The sequence below is a fragment of the Peromyscus eremicus genome, chromosome X (genome assembly GCF_949786415.1).
Source record: "Peromyscus eremicus chromosome X, PerEre_H2_v1, whole genome shotgun sequence".
In the NCBI taxonomy this organism is placed as follows: domain Eukaryota; kingdom Metazoa; phylum Chordata; class Mammalia; order Rodentia; family Cricetidae; genus Peromyscus; species Peromyscus eremicus.
Window position 1 is genome coordinate 51,368,668 of NC_081439.1, and position 24,246 is coordinate 51,392,913.

The following is a 24,246-nucleotide window of genomic DNA, read 5'->3' on the forward strand; positions in this document are numbered from 1 at the left end:
ACCAGAGACTGGAGTGACTGCTGGATTTAATCCACATGTGGTACTAGAGTTGGCAGTGGCAGTATAAGAGATGAGAGCCTTCAGCGTGCTATGTGAAGGGTAATTTTGACTCTCACTTTAGTTGAACTGAAGCGTTGGTAGAGATTTGTGAAATACCCCTCTGAGGGTGTCTGTGATGGCGTTTCCAGAAAAATTAAGGCAGGAAGACCTATTCTGTATGTAGATAGCGACATCCTATATACTGCCCTTCTGAGTAAGGAGCCAAATGTATAGGCATTACCTCACTCTACTTCCTGAATACTAACTATATTGGGAGCTGCTTGCTCTACTGTTCCCTGCTAATCACGATGTACTGAAACCATGACTCAAGATAAATCTTTCTATCTTTCTTAAAGTTGTTTATATTAGATATTTTGTCACAAGGACAAGAAAAGTTACTAATCTAGATGGTAAGAGCAGAATTCTGGAGTCCTCTGTGTGGCATTTGGAAAGCTATTTTAACATCTATCTGTGACCTTCACTTCATATCTACAAAGGTTTCTTTTTGAAAATTCAGGATTTCAATGTGTAGTAAGTGCTATACAAGTATTTGGTAATGCCATTATTATTATGATTATGTAAAGTCCAAGTGAAAATGAGTCTTGGGGAGTGAGGTACAAAACAGGCGAGACTTGAAGAATGTGGTAAAAATTTGGAGTCACCAAGGAGAACAGGATAGGGGGCTACAAATTTAAACAGCACTTGGGACATAACTGAGAGTGTGAATACATTTTTAAAAACTACAATACTCAGGGTCAAGCAGCTTTCATCAGCTCAGTTTAGCATCTACTGGTCTAATACCAGAGGAGATGGGTTCCAAGATGATATATAGTTCAGTAGTTTACAGCTTTAGTGAACATGAGAATTACTTGAAGTTATTAAATCATATGTGACCAGTGATATAATATTGCACTTACTTAGTGATGGTGGAGTCAAACCCATGTCCTTGTGCATGTTAGGAAAAATTCTACCACTACGCTACAAAAAAGATCATTGTGATATCTGATTTTGGTTTTCATTTTCCTGATAGCTGATGATGATGAAAATCTTTTATGTTCTTATTTATATTTTTATATCATCTTTAGCAAATTGTCTGTTCAAAAGTTTGCTCATTTTAATTGGGCAGGTTTTTTGTTTCGTTAAATTCTAAGAGTTCTTTATTGTTTTATCAAAAAAAATCAGTGAGCAAATGATTAAATAAATATTTTCCCAAAAAGTATTTAAAAATACTAGTAAATGCCAGAGAAAATTCTCAACATCATTAGACATGAGAGAACAACATATCAGAATTTCATTAGAATACCCTATTTCCTTCACTAAAGCAAAATTAAGAAAAAAGATAACTAGTTCTTATGAGAATATTAAGAAAGTAGAATCTACATAGTGATGTTTGATGATTCCACTGGTTTGCAAATCAGCTTGCCAATTCTTCAATTGTTAAAAATTGGCATTACTCTACAATTCAATAATTTCATCCTAAGTTATACATCAAAGATTAATGAAAACATAACTTCATACAAAAACCTGTATGATAATTGATAGTGGCACTTTTATGGTTTTGTGAATTAAACCAAGGGTCTCACGCATGCTAGGAAAGTACTTTACCACTCAGCTACAACTGTAGTCCTTAATGTCAGTGTTATTCATATTACACTCAAAGTAGAAATACCCAAATATCTATTAACTGTCCATAAAATGCCATATACTTTGGCAATAAAAAAGCAACTGTATATATGGCAGCATGTGTAGACCATGAAAATATTATAACGATGAAATAGTCTAGTAAGAGAAGGACAATAAAACATATGATTCAATTTGTATGTTCAGGATGAGATAGAAAACAAATTTGTGGTTGCATTGGAGTGGTGAGTAGATTATAGGGTGACAAGAGTATAGTGATTTGTTGATATGAATTGTTATAAAATAGATCATTGTAGTAGCTATAAAACTATGTGAAAGTATATTTTTTGGGGGGTACAATATTTAATTTCTTGTTTATTTTAATTAATTGAATATATTTATGGGCTATATGTGATAATTCTATATATGCATATAAGTACACAATGATCAAACTGGGGTAGTTAGATATGAGTGAATTGTATGGTTTGTATATCATATCTCATTAAAGTTGCTATAAAAGGTCAATAAGAGAATAGTTGGAAGTTGGTTGGAAAAGGCAAGGTTAGAGGCCGAGGGACTTCTTAGGAGCTAGTTCACTTTTCCTGGAGAGATATGAACAGAGGTCTATTCACCAAAGATTGAGTAGTAACAATTGGTCAAGCGAACCACTCTACCCAAAGCTACCTTCACGAACTGGTGAGTTTATTGGGGTGCTTAAAGTAGCATTAATGGTTCAGTGATTACTTACAGGAACATGGATAATTTAAAAAAACATTGAAAACCTCACCCTATTATGGGTGATGACTCAACAAATTTGCATTCTTGGAGCTTCCTGCATAGTCTCCTCTTTTTTTAACAGTTGTTACTGTTAATATAATCTGTTTACTGATATATATATATATATATATATATATATATATATATATATTACTGTTATATATTCTGTTTATAATAATCTCTGTTTATATAATCTCTGATGGCAGCTACTTGAGAGTCTTGAAAGTATCTGGAGTAGGGATATGAATCCACGGTTAAGAGCAAATGTTGCTCTTCCAGAGGATGTGAAATCAGTTCCTAAAATGCACACCAGGCAGCTTACAGCCATCTATGGCTCCAGCTCCGAAGAATGTCATGGTGCCTTCTTGTCTAAATGGCCATCATCACATACTCCCCACATATGTGAATTTAAAATAAAATAAATCTTAAAGAACCTAAAATATATTATAGAGATAGAATCACAAGACTTGGTACTTCATTGGATATTGAATGGATGAATGTTAAAATGGCAAAGAAAACTAAAGTTTTGAGTCTTGTCAACTAGGAGAATAGGTATGCTGCTTCTAAACATTGGAGGCACAATTTGGAAAAAACGTATTTCTTTCAAATGAGAGAATTAAATTTATAGCAATTTTAGGTTGTGTTTGGTCCTGAAGGTTGAAGCTAGGCCTTCATAATATTAAGATGCTCTACCACTGAACTATATCCCCCAATAGAGAATTTCCATTTTTATCTGCTATTAGGACAGTATTAAATGATACCTAATATTTAATTACAATCTTGGATTCAGAGCTTAGTAACAAGGTAGGTCTTGCTTAAAGTATAAGATTTTTCAAGACATAGATCATGGTATGTGACTGAAATCTTCTGGAGAGTATTAAAAGAGAGGAGGGAGATGAGCACAGGGCTTATGGAAACAGTTTCACTTAGGAGGCAACAGCAGGAAATCAAGATGTACACGAAAAGCAAATGATACAACATCACAGCTACTGAAAACAGCAGCAGGACTACATCACCACAGGATTAGGCCTGAGCTTTGTGCATGGACAGGCTAGAAGTGAAATACTGAGTTTTTCCAAGGAGGGAGAAAAAGGTGTAACAAAAATAAAGTGGAGCCTGCTATGAGAATGATGGAGAAGGATCTTGGGGGAGCTGAGCCTCACCTACTGTAGCTTTTAGAAATTGAGAGAAATGCTGCACTTGTTCCAATGAGACATTTGCCTTGCTACCCTTCTCAGGTGAAGTACTTACTTACCAGTGGAATATCCCAGAAAGATCTGGTCCTGGGCCCAGTGACTCTGCTTGTGTTTCCTGGATTTATTATTCTGCAGTGGATCCCATCAAGGTAAAGAAAAAAATTGAATATTGAAAGAAGATTCCCAGAAATGAGCAAACTACCTGGTAAAATGATGACAAAATATGTAGTTAAAACAAACAAACAAACAAAAAAACAAAAACAACCAACAAACAGCTCTGTAATACCTGGGCTTTGAGGAAATTTCCTGAAATGCTTGCCTTATTTTAATAGTCAAGAAGAGGGATGAAGGTAGTATGTGACATCAGATACTTGTCATGAGGAGTTTCTTTTTTGTCTCATCTTTTTTGGATCTTGTAAAGCAGTATGTTTTCATATTTAAAAAAATGGGGGTAGTTGCCAGGAAATTAGGGGCCTAGTCACAAGTTTGGCTCCAGAGTGACTTTGGAATAGCTATACTAAAGTCATACTGCCTCTGTTTCCTAATCTGGAAAATGAATTTTGTCTATCTAGCCAGTTAATCACAACAAGTCATCAGCAATATATTGTGTCTGCTCTATTATGTGTGTTTTTCTTGGTGATGATACAAATATAAGGTATCTTCCCACTTTCAAAGTGTATGGTCCAATTGAGCAAAGGGGAAGTAGAGAAGGTATCAGAAAGGAAGCTACCTGTAATCTGGGCTTGGAAATCTAAAGGAGAGTGTGCCATAGAGTATGTTGGAAGGAAGGCACTGCAAGCATAGGAAACTGCCTAAAAAGGCATTAGGTTGGTATATTTAAAAATTAATGAATAATTCAATCTAGCTAAAGCATAAGTTATACATCACGTCTCAACTGTGTCTTAAATGATTGCTAGGATGAACTGAGATATCAGAATAGCATACTTATGAATATAAGGCATTTATGATGCAGTGCTAAGGGGCTTCAAGTATGCTTATTTGTGACTCAACTCTTTATAGAGTACCGTCATTCAGGATTAACCTCATGTCTTTCTCCCTTCATCAGGACATGTATAGTGGCCTGGTGGGACCCTTAGTTGTCTGTCGAAAGGGCATCTTGGGACCCCATGGAGGTCGGAATGATATGGACCGGGAATTTGCCTTGCTGTTTTTGATCTTTGATGAGAACCAATCTTGGTATCTGGAGGAGAATATCGCAATTTATGGGCCCAGAGAGACACACCATGTTAACCCACAGGATGCGACTTTCTTGGAGAGCAATAAAATGCATGGTCTGTAGAAAAGAAGCTACTCCTATTTCAAAGTAGTCTGCACTGTTTTCATGAGATGATTTGCTAGGTTCATCTCTGTCTATGGGTGCACAATTCTGGAATAGATGAGAAAGTTGGACAGTGGATTAGAAATGACTTAGAGAAAAGCCCTTCTTATTATTCTACACATATATTTGCAAAACAGTTACGTGGTACATATTAGATGAGGTGCCCAGAAAGAAGGAAGCTAATTCTTTAAAGTGATCATCACGACACAAGCAAATTTTCACATACTAGATAAGGGAAGATGGACATTTATGGCCCTCTACATACATAATTAGCCACCTGGTAAGTGCCCCTCTGTTTCAAAATTCCGAGTTTGTTTTCCTCTCAAAAAGCATGATATTTAATCACCACTTTAAATTCTGGATCTGTTTTGTCAATGTAGACAAATGAAGGAGAACTTGTCATTTTTATTACTTCTAAAGCAAAGTTGGAATTTACATGGGGTAGTTGGAGAAGATAGTCATAGAGAGTAGCACACGGAACTTATGTTACTTACATACAATGAAGAACTTTTTGCCTCTTGAATGGATCTAGGGTGGGAGAACTGTATCATCAAAGCCTTTTTTTGCTCTAGCTATCTGGTAGCTTTTCACAAAAAAAGAGAGTGTCACAAATAAGAGGGAGGGCTTAAGTGCAGAGGAATGTGTGAAGTGATCTCTCCCTAGCACTTCTCGCCCAAGATTTCTTTGATCTGAAAGTGAGGTGCAGCTTTGATAATGACTCTAATGGAACTCAAAAGTAGTATCCCATTGTCCTACAGATTTTATCTATTTCCCCTTGATGGAGAGATGAGTGATTCACACTAGAACAGATGATTCACAACTTTACAAAGTGAACTTTTTTAGTTTCTGTCAAATCCAGGAAATAAAATGGGCTAGAAAAAAGAGGAAATAAGGGCACAGTTAGGTCCTCCCAATTCAGGACTTGGCTAATGCCACTTTCACCTACTCAGGTGTCCATTTTTCCAAACTTCAGATATTACTCTACCTAGGTAGCTAGATAGCAGGTATCTTTGGACATATTCTGAGCACTAGTACTATAAATACAAATGAAAATAATGTTGTAGTCCAAGGGGACAAGAAAAATAATATTCTAACTCCTCCTCTACATTTCTGAACCAACTGAGAAAATTAAATGGTTAAGATAAAATATGAGCCTTATTACTGAGAATGCTAATTGGAAAACTGAATTTCATTTTATAACTAAATATGATTGCTGATACTTTCCTGGCAACAGATAGGTTTTCTAAATTGTCATTGACATCAATGGACAACAAAATTTCTCTGCATTAAGAGAGGCAGGATCTTACCAGAACCAATTAGTGAACCAATTTGCACCCTTTTCTATGATCAAAGAGATAATATATCTAGAAGTGGCTGAGCTGAGCAATTTTGGTTCTTTTTTACCAAATCCACAATTTGATGTTGGTAGACATAGAGCAATACTGTAGCTGTTCCTTCCATTATTTTCCCTCTTGAAGAGTAGAGTAGAAATTACCTCTCATGTGTGAGAAAATGAGATGTGGGAGGAAATTGGTTTGGGTAAAATCCTACCAATATGAGTTGATGTAACAATGCATATCAGTGTCTTTGTCGCATAGGATGTGACTTTGGAAGAGAATGTGGTCATCAAAACAATGTATATATTGTAGTCTGAGTTATCTGCTTGCAGTTTTGAAAATAAATAAATAAATTTATTTCCTACTTATTAGTAACCTAAGACAAGTTGGCAGCATAGGCTTTCACACCTTAAAAGATAAATAAACGTGGAAGACAGATTTTGGAGAGTTCTAATGAATCATGCTGAGGAGTATTGGGGGAGTTCAAAGGGGGAAGGTGGTATAAGAAATTGAGGTTACATAGAGCAGCTTAGGAAATCAGAAAAGTTTTCTTAAGGAGGTGAAATTTTAAAGAGAAATAATAAGGAAGTAGTATTTATGCGAGGGAAACTCAGAAACCTAAGGATCCAGATAACATGTATAGACCAAGTGAGTGACAGTGAAAGAAAAGAATCTCACTAATTGGAATCAAAGCTGTTGGTAGTAGGAGATGAATCTGGGAAGGTGGTGTGGAGGTATATTTTGAATGAACTTATTGGTTGAGCTATAGAACCATGGAGTTTTTGTTTGGAAGAGGGAGGAGCCCTTAATTGTTTTTTAACTTTAGAATAACATGGTCAGAATAATTGCTTACAGATAACTCTGAAATCATTATTGTGGAAAATACATTGAAGAGAGAGATGTAGAACATTAGTAGTCTATTACTATCATCAGAAATGATAGGAAATAGACATAGGGCAAAATGTAAATAAAAGAAAAGATATGAGACATTTTCTTCTTTTACAGCCATCAACGGGAAACTCTATGCTAATCTCAGGGGTCTTACTGTATACCAAGGAGAAAGAATAGCCTGGTACATGCTAGCCATGGGCCAAGATACTGACATTCATACTGTACACTTCCATGCAGAGAGTTTCCTCTACCAGGTGAGCTGAAATATGGTTGAGCCCCATAGGAGTGGTTAAAACGATGCCTTGAGAGTCATTTCAGAAGGCAATGGCAAGGAATAAGGTAATAGTTAAGGAATATGAAGGAAGGTCTACGATACGGAACATCTAGTAGGGGATTCTACTCAATTGTGTATCCCAACGGTAGTCACTTCCAGCCTTTCGCTTTTCCTTCTGATAAGTAAGAGACTGTCTCATTTAAAAAGTAAGTAGATGGAAGGTACCACTGTCACTGTATCTGAGTCAAAGACTTTAGACTCAATGAGCAATGATCTTAAGAGCAAAGAATTTCAAATATTCTTAAAATCCCTAAAAGTCTTTAATCCATAATAACAAGAGTTTAAGTTTAGGAGCTACATAGAGCAATTTGTGATTATGAAAATGTTTTAATCTTAGGAAAAGAGCACAGAATTGGAGGCATCATTGCAGACTTAGAGATCTAGAACTGTTTTGATCAGGGTCTTGGTAAAAAGGAGAAACTAAACTGAATTCACTTCTAAAGGAAACATGTGGATCCTTCTTAGAGATCAGAACTTAATCCAGACTCTCCAGATTTTAGCTTATGGAAAATTTCAGAGAAACTAGGTTTGGACCCTCTAAAAGAACTGGTAACATCTTTCATCTGTGGCACTTGATGGAAAAGGAGAAGGAGGAAAATGCTGTGTTGTTTTAGTTTACATGATTGGATTCTAGGAGAGAGAAATAAAATGGACCTTTGAAGTTTCTCATTGGTACAGACATTTTTGAGTCTTAAGAACTTTATCTTTTTAATCCTTAGCGTCATAGACTTTTAGTTCCTGTAAGCTGTAAATTGGTTGCTATAATTTTCAGTTCTTCTCCCCATCATTTTTCTTGCAGAATGGACACAGTTACCGGGCAGATGTTGTGGATCTCTTCCCAGGGACATTTGAGGTTGTAGAGATGGTAGCCACCAACCCCGGGACATGGCTAATGCACTGCCATGTGACTGACCATGTTCATGCTGGCATGGAGACCATCTTTACTGTCTTGTCTCACAAAGGTAGGACCCAAGCCACTCAAGTATATTATTTTCTAATCTTTTGTATAGCCTGTAGAAACCAGGTGATAGTAAAGAACCACTTGAACTTCCCCCTACTGGCCCAGAAGAAACAGGATTTATCATAGAACAGGGCCCGTTTAGGCATTTCCCCAAGCTGCATTTCTCATTCTCCCTTGCAAATGTAATAAGCTCACATGTGTTGGCCTAGCCTGAAACTGGGAGGGCTCTTTGCTAGTATAGGTTTACCACTCTTTGACAAAAAAATTAGTTTCTTTATTTACAAATTCATCATTTAATGTCTAATAGAAGTACTATGTCAAGGAAATTCTTAGTGAATCAATGTGGTCATTGTCAATAAAGACAAGTGTGTGGGGCTGGGAAGATGGCTGAGTAGGCAACAGTGTTTGCAAGCAAACATGAGAACCTAAGTTTACAGTCATTTAAAAGAAGCTGGGTGTGACCAAAATACCTGTAACCCAAGTGCTGCAGGATGAAGACAGGAAAATGCTGGGAGCTTACTAGCTAAGCCAAACAGCAAGTTCTGGGTTCAGTGGGTGACTCTGTCAATGAAGCAAAGGTTTTGAGTGCATGGGCATGAGCACACATACCTGCACAAACACATATGAGTATATATAAAACACAACACATCACACACAGACACAGACATGCTCACTGATTTACACCCCCAGATCATAGTGAGTCCTTTGCTAAAGAGAAGAAAATAATTCTGGTGAAGACTCTAATCAAGGCTTTGTGAAGGTTGTGAATGACAGTTCTTCAGAATTATCTCTGTCTAAGTGCAATGTTAAGTGTCTCTCTTCTTTTACATGAACTATGTCCAGCCACCAGCACTAACTATCTCCCTTCCAAGAAGCCTTTTGGATCAATGCATATTTTTTTACTTCGTTTTTATTTTTGGTATTATAATATAATTATAGCATTTCTCCCTTCCCTTTCCTCCCTCCAAACCCTTGCATATAGCCCCCCTTGCTCTTTTTCAAAGTCACGATCCTCTTTTCCATTAATTATTATTGATTGCATGTATGTATATCTATATATACGTATATTTTCCTAATTATAACCAGCTCAGTCCATATAACGTTACTTGTATGGATTTTTTTTAAGTTTTTTTTTTCATATATCACACTGCTTTGGAAAATAATGGTATTAGAGTAAGTATTCTGAGATTGGCAGCCCCTGACTCTATCAAAAGACATGGAGACGGAAGTTACCTTTGACTATTCAAACAGACTTAGCAAACTATAGTACAGAATACGACTCTGTTCTTAACTTAATGGAAGAAGACAAAATGATAGCACATATGAGTTTGCCTATCATTAAAGAGTTTTTCTTTGACAAATCGTAATGCTAGAATATTGCTTCTGTTGCTTTTACTTATTACTGTGGTACAATTCCCAAGAACCCAGACTTCATTTTTTCTATCAGCCCACAGACCAGAAGACACACCATCAAGGTGGTATAGATTCAAGAAAATAGGCTCTCTTCTTACATTGTAAGTTATCCTCATATATGAGCCATTCAAAATATGAGAACGTCTCAATATGTATCATCAGAGTACCTCAAATTACCCTTTGAGAAGATCCAACCCATACCTCTTAACCTGTTTACAGTTTTATTTCTTTATTCAATATGAATGATCCCATTTTGCTCTGACTCTACATATGCTAACAGCGCAATCAGAAGATAGAGTTAAAGAAAGATAGAGAAAGCCTAACTCTTTTTTTCTTTTAAGGTTATATTTTAATAATTTAAAACAAATTTTTAGATTTAAGTATATTCTGACCATATTCTTCCCCTTCCCCAAAGTCCTTCCAGATTTTCTCCCTCTCCCTACCCACCCAAATTTCAGTTATTTTTCAAAAAAAGCAAATAAAAACCCCATACAAGAACATCCTCCCCAAAACAAAAAAGCAAAATGAAAGAAAAACCAAATAGAAAAATAAGCAACAAAACTCCACCAAACTCTATCCAAATAAAAGCACCCATGAGCAAACACACACACACACACACACACACACACACACACACAGTGAAGTACATTATACATTGGTCAACTACTCCTGACCATGAGGCCTGCCCTGGACTGGTTGATATACCCAGTATCACTCCATTGGAGAAAATTGATTTTCCCTCTCCCAGCAGATATAAATGAGTGTTCAGTTGTTAACCTTTACCCTAGTGGCTAGGTTTCCAATTCATTCCTTCATTCATTTTTTAAAAGATATAACAAAATAAAATATAATAAGATAAAACAAAAATTGTCACCTCAAAATTTTACAAGACAAACCAATAGAAGGAAAAGAACCCAAAAGGCACAAGAATCAGAGACCAACTCATTTGTACCTTCAGGAATTCTATAAAAACACTAAACTAAAAGCCGTAACATATACGCAGAGGATCTGGTGCAGACCCATGTAGGCCCTGTATATGCTGCCTTAGTCTTTGTGAGTTCATGTAAGCTTTGCTCATGTTAATTTAGATGGTCTTGTTTTCTTCGTGGCCTCCATCCTCACTGGCTCTTACACTCTTTCTGCTGCCTCTTCCTTGGGGTTCCCTGAACTCTTGAGCTAGGAGGGATTTGATGGAGATTTCCCATTTAGAGCTGATTGTTCCAAGATCTCTCATACTCTACATAATGTCTAGCTGTGCTTCTCTATATTTGTTCCCAAATGCTGTAGGAGAAAACTTCTCGGATGATAGCTGAGCAAGGCATTGATCTATGACTATAGCAGAATGTCATTAGGAGTCATTTAATCACTATGCTTTCTGTTGTTGTTGTTTTCCTCTTGTAGACCAGTATTAGTTTTCCGCTAGGTCACTGGGCCATATAGTCTTTGGTTCTTGGCCACCTAGGTAGTACTGGGTATGGGTTCCATGTCATGGAATGGACCTTAAGTTAAATCAGTTATGGTTGGTTACTCCCACAAGTTTTGTGCCACCATTGTGCTAGCGCATCTTGCAGGCAAGACACCATTGTAGATCAAAGGGTTTGTGATTGACTTGGTGTTTGTGTTTCTCTTTTGAGAGCATGCAGAGTACATTTCTGTACCAAAGAAACTAGAACTTAGAGGTGGAGGCTTGTATGTGGGCACCAGCATAACTTCTCCATGTCCAATGAGTTGTGCAGGTGTTGTCTTCAGCAATGGGGGCTTGCTCTCAGTTTGTGGCAAGCAATCTACAGTCTTGTCAATAGCCTGAGTTGTTTGGGCCTTCCCATTGGGCCCTTTTTGCCAACAACTTAATCAGATGTACCCCAATCCTGGTACAGGAAGCTTTGTTTGGTGACAAGAGATGGCCAGTTGGGACTGTGCCTCCCTTGTTATTTGGCTGTTTCATTTAGATCACCTTCATATATGTATTTTAAGAAGTTTCTACTGATTTAGGCTTTTATACTACCTCTCAAATGTCACTTAATTTTAGCTGTTTCTCCTGATATTCCCTCCCACAACCCCCTCTCCACTTGATCCTTCTGTTCCTGCCCCCACATCTGTGTTGATCAATAATTATCTGTTCTACTTCCCTTTCCTAATGAGATCTAATTGCTTATACCTACCCTGTTTGGGTCTGCAGATTGTAGTTTAGTTATCATCAACTTTACAGTCAATATCCACGTATAAATGGATATTACCATGTTTGTCATTCAGGGTCTGGGTTACCTTACTTAGGATGATTTTTTTCCCTAGTTCCATTCATTTGCTTTCAAATTTCCTGATGTACTTTTTAAAAAAAAAAAAAACAGATGAGTAATACTTCATTGTGTAAATGTACCACATTTTCTTTACCCATTTTTGTATTGAGGGACCTCTAGGTTGTTTCCAATTTCTAAAAAGCTTATTTCTTGGATAAAGTTCATGATGAAACTATGAGGCATATGAGCTACATCTAAGATGAAGGATGAATACAATACTGGAGGAAGAGGATCTTTCTATTGTGATAAGAGAGAAGACAGAACAAAGAGTATCAGTGTGTAGGTTTAGAAGGAGATCTTGGCAAACAGGTTTTCTGCCTTATGCTCTCTTGATTCCTCTGTGATGTAGCTTATAGAGTCATCTGCTGAGGGGGAACTATTTGAGGAAATTGGGAGAAGGGTTAGCATAGCTACTTTGGAGTGAGAAATAAAGTCATTATTGCCTTATAGCATTGTGGGCTTAGTTAAAATTAGACACAGAGAATCCAAATTTTTACATGTGTATTTTTTCTGGTGTTATTCAGCATATTGGGTAAAATACAAGGCAAGTATAGTTACTGTGATTCCATATATGAGTGTTTGAAGTTATGGACTGTGGATTCTAATCTGGTCATTAGTGGAAGAGAAGATATGGATGAAATGGGTAGGTCAGGGAAGTCAAATGGTTTAGGAATAAAATGTTTAATGAGGAGGAGAATAACAGGATTTTTGCTAGCAAAAGAATAAGCATTAAAAAGAGATATTTCTATTAGATTTGGGATTTCTGTGGTGGTGCAGGTCTGGATGAGCAATCAATGAGTATGACCATGATTGACCATGAGTGGTAAAACTGGAGTGAATATACAAGTCACTAGAATGAAAGTGTCTACTCTTGGGATGGGAATTGAGAAAGACTATACCAATAACCAAAGACTTCCATGGATGAAAAGAACTACTAGATAAGAGTAACAAGAAAGGTTTTTGTTTTTCTAGCTAGTTAATGTGGTCCCCAAAAGAAATCCCTCTTTACTAAAGTGAGAGAAACAATATTTAAATAGCACACACCTCAGAAAATAGCTCAGCTTCACTGAAGGAAGAAAGGAAGAATTATTTTGAGACAGGATTGAATGTGTAGAGCAGCACATTTGACAGAGAGCAGGGGCTTTCTGAAGGGATAGTGGGAAATGGTGGAGGAAAAATCATACAGTATTCAATGAGGATAGAGAAAAGGACAAGAAACACAGAAATAAAGGCAGACGAGTAAGTTATTTTTTTGTTTGTTTGTTTGGTTGGTTGGTTGGGTTTTTTTTGGGGGGGGGTTTCGAGACAGGGTTTCTCTGTGTAGCTTTGCGCCTTTCCTGGAACTCGCTTTGGAGACCAGGCTGGCCTCGAACTCACAGAGATCCGCCTGCCTCTGCCTCCCGAGTGCTGGGATTAAAGGCATGCGCCACCACCGCCCGGCAGATGAGTAAGTTATATTTTGGCTTCTGAGGTCTATGCACTTGCCCTTGTTTCTTGTGACCACCCAAAATCAAATTAACATTTTAATATTGGTTTTTACTGATGAAATTTCTTACCTGACAGTTTCATGCATGTCTGTTAATGTATTCTGCTTACTCTCTCTCCCTTTAACTACCTCAACCAGTCCCTTTCTCAGATTCATAACTTTTAGGTTGGTTTTGTGACATTCAGTTTAATCAGAGAGTCATCTGCATGACCATTGGATTGGAACTATTTGTTGGAGCCTGGTGAGATCATCAGTGGGTACTTAACTGAAGGCAATGGTCCTCACTCTCCCTAAATCTATCTGTAGCAAAGTCTAGCCATGAGCAATAGAGACCTCTGAGCTACTTCTCCATCTATGCTTAACTGTTGACAATGCCATTCTTGTATAGATCCACGACAGGCATCCACACCTGCTTTGAGTTTGGTATTACAGGGGCTTTGTCTTGATCAGGAGATGACATTTTGTAGCCCTTCTCCATATCTTCCATCTCTTCCATTCTTTGTGACACTTCTTCCACCATGTTCCTAAAGCCTTACAGTGGATAGTGTAAATGTGTTGTTTAGATCTGAGCACCTGTGCAGTGATAGGCCTCTGCGTTTGTCATTATTCACAGGAAAGAGTCTTTTTCATTAAAGCTGAGAGTATCATATGTCTAAAAGGATAAATGTAACTATTTAGGAGGTGGCTTAATGCTATGTTAATTTGATAAGCAACAGTATTCTATACCCCCCACCACACAAGACCTATGATCTGCCCTACTGTGGTTTTTTGACTTGGTTGAAAGTACCAGGCATGGATCCCCTTGTTTTCTTAGAGCAAGTATCAAATCCAATCAGAGAGACCTTAATAAAGTAGTAAATTCCAAAGAGAAATTGCTTCAAGTAATGTAAATATCCTATAGAAATCTTATAGGTTAGTACAAAGAATAATAGGATCAACCTCTTGTCTTTTCCCACAGAACATTTAAGTACTATGACTACCATTACCAAAGAAATTGGAAAAGGTATGTTGGATGATATATATACACTGGGAAGTTACATGTGGAGTGTGTGTGTGTGTGTGTGTGTGTGTGTGTGTAATATATGATACTTCTAGCGTGTGTGTGTGTGTGTGTGTGTGTGTGTTTGTGTGTGTGTGTAATATATGATACTTCTAGCATTTCCTGCATGACTAAACTTGGGCACCATAATATAACACCTTAAGATTTCTGTAAGATGTTAAAAGCCAATGAACTAGGATTTAGTTACCTTCAACATGTTTATTCACCTTGTATCACCCATAACCTTTTGATCTTGGGAAAACAGCCACATAGAAAGCTGTATTCTTAGCTCACAAACTATTTTATGAGGGAGAAGAAAATTCCAAATCCGGCTAGGTCAGACCTGAAAGAGTTATAGCAAAAAACAAAGATTGCTACATGAATAATGTGAGACTAGAACAAATACCAGATGTCCTTTAACAACTACTTTTACTCTTTTCTCTTTCTCTATAGAATACCAAGGAATTGTAGCTTGGGGACCATTTGTTTGTTTCTCTTTAAGAAAATATACTTTTCCTTGGATGCGTAGGTCAAAATTATTGTTTAATTCTTTACTCCATTTGTGTCTTTTACCAGAAAGATTCAGAAAGTTGTGTGAGGTACAAGGACTATTAGACCCATGTGTGCTATCATCCCTGATATCCCCATACTTGAGAAGTAGAGCAGGAGAATCATAGGTTAAAGACAAGCCTAGACTTAAAGTGAGACCATGTCCCCAAAGATTAAAAATCCCATATAAAAGGGATACTGAAGAATATCAGTTTACTCTGGAGATTTTCAGCTCTACTGAAAACCAGCTTCTCATTAGTAAAGTCCCTATGATCTACTTATGTGTCTCATGAATTGTTAACTATGGACTGGGATGTATCCTGGAGAGGTTGGAGAAAGGTAATGTAAGGTTGAAAGGGCAGTGCTCAGATCACATTTCCTTCAACTGAAGTAACCTAATGTCATATAACTATATGTGTGTATGTATACATTTATCATTTGTTACATATGTGTATATATAAACATATATTTGTGCATGTGCATATGTGTATATAATGTGTGCACATTTGTATACATACATAAATAAAATGTGTGCATTTTTCATAAACTCTCACTTGAGGAAAAAACTGTCAAAATATTTGGTCTAATAAAGCTCACTAATTTTCTAAATTGGGAGTTTGTTCAGGGTCACAAGAAGAATAAATGCCAGAATGTAAACTTAGAACCAGAATGCTTTCCAGTTTCTATTTGAACTCATTACTTTGCATCTTCTTTCAGTTCTGTGAGAACATTCATTCATCCAATTATGCGTTCATCAAACAAGTGTCAATTACCAGGGGCACAAAAACAAATAAGATATAATTGCTACTTTCCAGTGCCTAAAAATGGAATGAGACACAGAAACAATAATTGTAATGCTAGATGCTGGGCACAGAACGTGTAAACAGTAATACTATCTTATAATTATTGTATATTTGCTATTTACCAGGTGCCATGCTAAATATTCCATGCATATTATTAACTCATTTAAATCTGATAATAATCTCCTTTGTTAGGCATGGTTATCATTATCTACATTTTATAAAAAGAATAAACAAAGATTCATTAGGGATTCAGTCACTTAGCCCTAGGTCACAGACTAGATAAACCATAGGTTTAGAAAGAACACAGGCAATTTGGAGCCCTAGAGGAAGGCACCATTACATTGCAGCCATGTAACATGGAGCTACAAAGGAGAGGGAAGTATTCAGGCAAAGTAAGAAGTTGGAACAAAGATAGAACCCATAGAGGTGCCACATTTTATGGGAATTGAAGACTGAGTTTCTGTGGTTGAATAATAGCAGATTAAGACTAGAAAAATAGTTTAGACCCTGACTGAGATGGTTGAAATGTGTAACTTAAAATTCTGGGCTTTGCCTTATAGTTTAATTGAAGACAGTGGAATGTTTATATGACAGAAACTATTTGACAGTCATCAAAAAAGATCTACCTGATATTACTATTAACATGATTCACAAAGATTGGAGTCCAGACAGCATGGTGGCAAACTGTCACAGTCTAATGGTTAAAATGAACATGGATTCAAGCTGGCTTGACTTAACATTCTTCATTAAGTTTCACTAGTTTCCTAGTTCTACCCTCTGAGTCCATGCAGACCAAGTCTAATTATTTATTTTTTCTATAGCATTTTAAGTATTCTCCAGTGACTCTTAGCTCTTCCCATGGGCAAACAGAATAGGTACATCACTGATTTTCAAGGAGAGCTTCCAGCTGTGATATTATAATTATCTGATTATAAATTTGAAATCTGTCTTCATCAGCTGATTTGAAGAATGGGGACAGATATTCTGTCCTATATTCACGGACTTGTTTTTCTTGGAGATGTCTGTAGAAGGTAACCTCATGTATGGGTATCCCTTTCCTCTTCATTTCAGCCGTGATCCTAAGAGACATCGGAGGGGGCAATGTGAAGATGCTGGGCATGAAGATAGCCATAAAGGATGCTGAGATTCTGTCTTCTGTTTTGATTGCCATGTGTGTAATTCTGCTTCTTGTTGCTCTGGCTCTTGGTGGTGTAGTCTGGCACCAGCATCGACAAAGAAAGCTTCGGCGCAACAGGAGGTCCATTCTTGATGATAGCTTCAAGCTTCTGTCTCTCAAGCAGTAATAGAAAATACATCTGGAATGTAGCCCATGCTCCCAGGAAGCCGTGTGCTAGCAGCAAACTGTTGTTAAGGGGTAGGAGTAGTGGAGAGGCAGAGAATGGAATCAAAATTATCTGGCTATTTTTTTATTTATTTACATGGAAATCATATGCTCTCACTTTTTCTTTATTTTCCTTGCAACCTGAGGCAGTTAGGATTAGGTAAGTTCCTTTGTATACAAACTTCAGGAGCTAGGGTGTGTCACCCTTCAGTACTGGAAGGTACAGAAATTCCTAGAACATAATTGTTCTCACTGAATTGATACCAAGAAAAAGGTACTTAATTAGGTTTCTATTTCCGGGACCTAACAAGACAAGTACACTTTTAATTGTGGCCAAATGATCAGCCACAAAGTTAACCCACAACTAAATAAAGGACCAAGAACATAGGCATGCTGGAAAATGAAAGGTAGGGTAGGGAGTGGGAATCCAAATTACACTTTAATTATCTTTAGCAATGGACTATTTAGGAGAAGTAAATGAAAGGGTTGTAGTTGTCATGAGTACCTACAACCTCTTGAACCAGAAACACCTGTAAAACAGTCCTTCAGGTTTCTACACAGTGGTACTGTAGGGAATTTTGAATGTTTGCTCAATGTTTGAGGTAGCAAATCTTGTCCACTGAAGTACTTATTAAAAGACTGGAACACTGAATTTGATGATTTTGGTGATTCCCATGGCAACTGGGAGGTGGAATTACATTTTAAACAAAAGAATTTCAGTGATCTGGGGAGGCACATTATAGATATATACACTTTGTCAAAGTAAGCCTCCATGTCAGGCAGAGTGGTAACATCCTAGAGGAGAAGTTTTATGGGTGCTAAACATTTTTGGAATGTCAAGAAAAATGGCCAGAGAAGGTACAGAGACAAGACTGATACCTGTCCACTGGGCAAAAAGAGGTAGGTGCGTGCATGGTGATTTGGCAGGTGGGGGTGGGTATGGGGCTATGAGAGGCATGTTTGCAATTTATGAACCTCTTTATAGAACAGAATCATTCCTTCCTTACCTTCAATCCTCTCTGAAACTTTGATCAGAAAACACAAACAAGAAAATAGGAATGGGGTAAGACAGTCCATTCCCACTCTAGTTTCCACATGGCAAATGGAGAACAGAAGGGCATCATGGAGAGTCATGATAATAGCAATGGTATGGGAATATAGCTTAGTGGTAAAGTGACTGCCTAATAAAAGAGTCCCTGGGTTGAAAAAAAGAGCACAAAGGAAACAGAACAGAAAACAAGGTAATAACAAAGGTGCACAGTGATCTTCTTATACATAGCAAATAATTCTAATTCCTGATTGGATTGGACTTGCCTTGGTTCATTAAAATGGGAATTAAATGATTTTACTGCAAATTGAGTGGAGACTCAAATTTTCATCTCTTTGATTCCAAAAAGATTCTATTCTCCCTTTGTCATGCAAACTTCTACTGTTCTTTGTCGTTCTTACCCACTTGATTTCAAATTGTGAGGTTGCCTGGCAACTTGTTTACTTAGTTAGCAACCCACAGAGTTGGTTTCCAGTTGCCATAGGATGTTGCAGGTTGGAGGCCAGAGATAAAAATAAAGACCAGAATAAGGCATTTTGTTCGTCCATGATCAGTGGCTTTCTGGAAAATTTCTGGAAATCTGGGTAAAATAGATGTGGAGGAACCTATTAATTACCCATTATTCTGTTATAGAAATAATATGCCTTCTCAGTGAGAAATCACTCTACACACTTAGAGATAGAGTAAAGGCTCTTAAACAAAGTGCACATGGCTGACTGTGGCTAATGCCCAAATAAGAGTCAGAAATGAATGGAAGATTTTTACTAACTTATATACACCTTAGTCTTATGCATCCCACAAACACTGTCATCCTAAAATCTTTTTCTCTACTGGCCCAAGTTTACACTTTGAACAATTTAAACAGTCAGGAGACTTCAAGTCTGGCCACTTAGGCAGACAGGAGATTTATATAGCACAGATATCACCATAATTATTTTTAGGTATACCAGTGTTATTCCTTTTTGAGTAGTTGTTACCTGGGGTCATCCTTTCTACATAGCAGACTTGTGGCAGAGCAAGATGGTACAGGGGTTCCTCCATCTTATATTCTTGTGGAAGCTGTTTTAGGTTTGACTAGAATTTGATCTCCTTGATGGAAAGCTCTGTGGAAAATTACCGAACTCTAGCAACCTGAATTCAAGATGCTCCAGCTAATTTATCTTGGCTTCTGTTAAACTGCCTGCTTGTGCAAACCTCCCCCTCCATCTAATTGCTTATCTTAGCTTCTGTTAAACTGCTTGCTTGTGTAAACCTCCCTCTGCAGCTGCTAAGTGAGATAGCAGGGTATAGTTTTGCCTTAAAAAAACCCTTACTCTAAATTTTCAGTGCTATTCTTAGGTCCTGAATACCTGAATTTAGTCCCAGCTGGCTGGAATAAAGACTTTCAACTGGACATAAACTGTGTCTGAGTAGTCTTCTCTAGTAGGCTCCCTATAACAGAATTTGTTTTTCCTGATAGGAACATAGGAGACTTAATGGCAGACCAGAAATTAATGATGGCTATTATTCTATTCTGCTCCAACTCTAGCTATCCCTTAGAGGTATATCTTTGGTACAGGAATCAGGGCCAGTCCTGGTGAATAAACATTCACATTCTAGCACCATAAATTTTACTTATCTGTAATAGGCCTGGTGAGCATGCTGCTTATCTTTGAGGTGTTTTGTAGCTAGTGATACTTAGGCAAAGTTTCACTTGTGTGACTTAATCTCTCCTAAGTAAATCTATTAGTAAGTTCTTTATAATAACAATTTTTATCACTTTGAGTTTCTTTTATAACAATTTACCACAATTCAAGTGGTAGTATTTAAGCCTTTGCAAATTGATAGATTAAGCAATAAAAGACAACCCCCATTTGGGCTGTTGTTTATGTGGAGAGTAATGAAAACTAACTCTATTTCAGGGAACCCAGTCAATTAATATTGATAACTTACATATAACTGGGAGGTCCTTAGTTTGTAGATGTAAGACTGAAAGATATAGGTATGGCATGGTGCATTTTAAAAGACTTTAAAATTATTTTTTAATTATGTGTATGTGGGAGGGGGCATAGAGCAAGACCAGAGGCATCAGATGCCCTGGAGCTGGAATTACAGATGGTTGCAAGACACTGAATGTAGGTTTGGGAACCAAACTGAGGTCCTCTGCATGAGCAGTATTTGCTCTTAACCAATGAGCCATCCCTATAGCCAAACTTAATGCGTTTTTTTCTTTGAGTAATTCTCCCTCCAATCAAAAAATGGAATCTTAGAGCCTTTGTATTTAGAAAAGATGTATTTTTACTGAAGTTGTTCTAAATATGGATATAAGGAGGTACTATTTAAAAAACATTTAAATAGTGCTCTTATCCTGTTCATTGCTCAAGCCCGAAGTTCCCAACATCAGCACAATAGTGTGTCTTGTTTGCTTTCTCTTGTTTTTAAATATTTTGTTTTATTTATTACTGTTGTGGAGTGCATACCAGATAAACATGTGGAGGTCAGAAAACAACTTTCAGAAATGGATTTTCTCGCCTGACTGTGGGGTCTGGAGATTGAACTCACATTATCAGGCTTGTATGACAAGCATCTTTACCCAGGGAGTCACTTTGCTGGACCCCAAATATCTTTATTTGTTTATATATTTTTTGGTTCTCATTTCAGTTAAAAGCTTAACCATTTGTTAGCTTAGCATGGTGGCTTATGCACATAATCCCAGCACTGAGACATAAAGGCCACAAGTTCAAGGTCAGCCTAGAGTGCATAGTGAGTTCCAGACCAGCCTGTGCTACTGAATGAAACTGTTTCTCACAGTTTCTCAAAACAAAGAGGGTGAAAACTCACAACTATTTGTTTGCTGGACTATTGTATTCTTTTCCTGCTGTTTTTCTCAGATTCTCTCTAGACTTACAATTGATTTTCCAGACAGAAAAGTGAGGTTTCAAAAATATAATTAAGCCTCTAGTTTGAACAACATATTGTACATTTAGATCTCCCTGGAGATAATTAAAGCAGCAACAACAGAAGAAGAAAGAGAAAATCAGTAAATAGGGACATCAGGGCTGAAAACGTGTTAGCTTTGCATCATATGACTCTCTACCCAGAACAGCCAAGTCACAGCATACTTACACTCAAATAAACAAGGTAGAATATTGTGATGGTTTGAATGAATATGGCCCCCATAGACTTATGTTTTTGAATGCCCAAAGGGAATGGCAATATTAGGAGTTGTGGCTTTGTTGGATTAGGTATGGCCTTGGTAGAGGAAATGTGTCAATATAGATGTGTGCTTTAAGGTCTTATATGCTCAAACTATATCTAGTGTGACACTCAGTTGCTTTTGCTGCCTGCAGATCAAGATGTAGAACTCTAAGCTCTTTTTCTAGTACCACCTATACCTGCACACTGCCATAGGATACTGCTATGATGATACTGGACTAAACCTCCAAAACTGTAAGCCAGCCTAATTAAATGTTTTTCTTTATAAGAGTTAGTTAGCATGGTCATGGTGTCTCTTCATAGCAATAGAAACCCTAACTAAGACAATCATATGCATAGAAATAGCCAAAGAGTTAGAGCAAATTAAGTGACAGTAGGTACCTTTTAGAAACCCTGGAAGCTGGAAGGAAGTAGCATAGTATTTTTCTAATGAAGAAAGAAAAAGATAACCAAAGCCAAGAATAGTGATACACACACCCATAATTTTAATGCTTGGAATGCAGAGTAGGGAAGACTGGAGTCCATGGTCAGCTTAGATTTCATTGAAAGTTTGAAGCTAGCCTGAGCTACATACTGAGAAGCTGACATCATTCAAAATTCTGTATCTAGTGAAGAGTCTGCATTTTCTAGAATTGTGTATAAATACAATTCATGTAGTATGTACTATGTGGTCTAACTTCTTTGCTGTATGTACTAACATCTTTTAAAATAATTTCTGAGTTGTATTCTATTGTATGGAAATAATGTGATTTTTTTTTCAGTTTACTTATTTTGGGCATTTGAGTTGTACTTATCACAAAAAGTTGGATTGAACATTCATGTACAAAAAAATTAGATGATATTCTGGAGCATACAATAAACATCATTAAATATAGACAAATTGAAATCATACAGTTTGTTTTTTTTTAACCACAGTAGATCCAAACTAGAAATCAGTAACTGAAAAAAATTAGGAAAATCACATTTAACACTTAAGAACTTAAAAATATAATTTAAAATACTTCATGGATAAAGGAAAAGTTCTCACTGAAGTATGATTTTAAATTATGACCTTAAGTTGAGGTCTCTGGGCACAAGAGACTTAATGGCAGACCAGGATTTAACAATAGTGTGACCCTATGCTGCTCCCATGAGCTGCCCATTAGAGGTATGTCCTTGGGGATAGGAATCAGGGCCTAATGACTGTGGTAATGTTGCTGCTCTATTTGGTGGCCTGAACCTGGGAGAACAGGGCCTAAAAGTGAGGCAGACTAAAGTCTCTTGCAATAAACCAGCTTTATTAAGAGCATCAGACAGCTTATACTCTGCGGGTTAAAAAGAATTACCCGAGTAAACTATACAACCACAAGGATAAGCTACGTGTGTCAAAAAACATGTTTTTCCACAGAGGCCTATGAATAACAACAGCTGAAGTAAACTCACTCCTATCCACTACCAAATTTCTAAATGGTCTTATTAAATAAAAAAACACAGAGCCAAATCGAGAGCTCAGGGAAATAGGAAAAACCACCAGCCAACCTTACCTCACCAACTCTGCAGCTTCCAAATGCGATCTACTTCCTATCTACCACACCTTTATACGTCTTACTTTTCTGCCCTCTGATTGGCTCTTAGCCCAGTTACCTCACTTCCTTGTCACTGTCTATACAGACTTCCAGGTCTCTATGGTTGGTACTGGGATTAAAGGAGTGTGTCACCACACTTGGCTCTGTTCCCTAGTGTGGCCTTGACCACACAGATACCCTGCCTACTAAGTGATTGGATTAAGGGCGTGTGCTGCCTGACTCTGTTTACTTAATATGGCTGGCCTTTCCTCCCCTGATCTCAAGGCAAGCTTTATTTATTTATTTATTTATTTATTTATTTATTTATTTATCAAAGCACAAATAAAATATCACCACATTTCAGCACAAATAAAATATCACCACACACTACACCTGGGAGGAGCACAGAAACACTTTCCAAGAACAATTCTGTGTTTTGAAGAAACTGAGGTCACAAGACTCTTGTTATGTTTTCTTGGAATTTCCTCACAAACACTCAGAATTCTCACACAACTCTAATCTTGGACTATATTCTGTCATGGTAACAGCATATACTCTTTTTAATGACCAAATCCAAAGCACCAAGATCACCAAGGGCTGTAAGGAAGTGCAGCAGTAGAAATACTCACTGCAAAATGGAGTAGCCACTTGACACTTTCATAGTTTCTTAAAGAAATATGCATACACCCCCTATAAGATCCACCAACTGTGTTTCTTGGTATTTACCTAAATGAGAAGATAGTTTGTTTATATCTGCATCAAAACATACACATATACTTACAACATCTTTATTCATAATTGGTAAAGCTTTGGAGTAAAAAATACTTTTTCAGTAGGTGAATGTGTACTTGAAATGATGTTCAGAAATGGAATATTATTCAACACTAAGTAGAAATAATTTTAGCCATAAAAACATGTAAAAGAGTCTTAAATGCACATTAACAAGTGAAAGAAACCTATCTGAAAATACTATATATTGTGTACTATTGCACCTGTGTTGAAACTATAGAAATTGTGAAAAGATAGGTTCTTACCA

At 37.1% G+C, this 24,246-nt stretch overlaps 1 protein-coding gene across 1 annotated transcript in view; it reads left to right on the forward strand.

Annotated features, from left to right (window-relative positions):
- Heph (hephaestin) overlaps window positions 1-18,075 on the forward strand; it is a 77,617-nt gene extending 59,542 nt beyond the window's left edge. The window contains exons 17-22 of the mRNA XM_059251121.1: window positions 3,675-3,781; window positions 4,699-4,924; window positions 7,314-7,453; window positions 8,333-8,495; window positions 14,649-14,693; window positions 17,153-18,075. Of these exons, the coding sequence (XP_059107104.1) occupies window positions 3,675-3,781; window positions 4,699-4,924; window positions 7,314-7,453; window positions 8,333-8,495; window positions 14,649-14,693; window positions 17,153-17,385 (914 nt within the window). The 3' untranslated portion in view covers window positions 17,386-18,075. The remainder of the gene's footprint in view (window positions 1-3,674; window positions 3,782-4,698; window positions 4,925-7,313; window positions 7,454-8,332; window positions 8,496-14,648; window positions 14,694-17,152) is intronic.
- The last annotated feature ends 6,171 nt before the right edge of the window (window positions 18,076-24,246 follow it).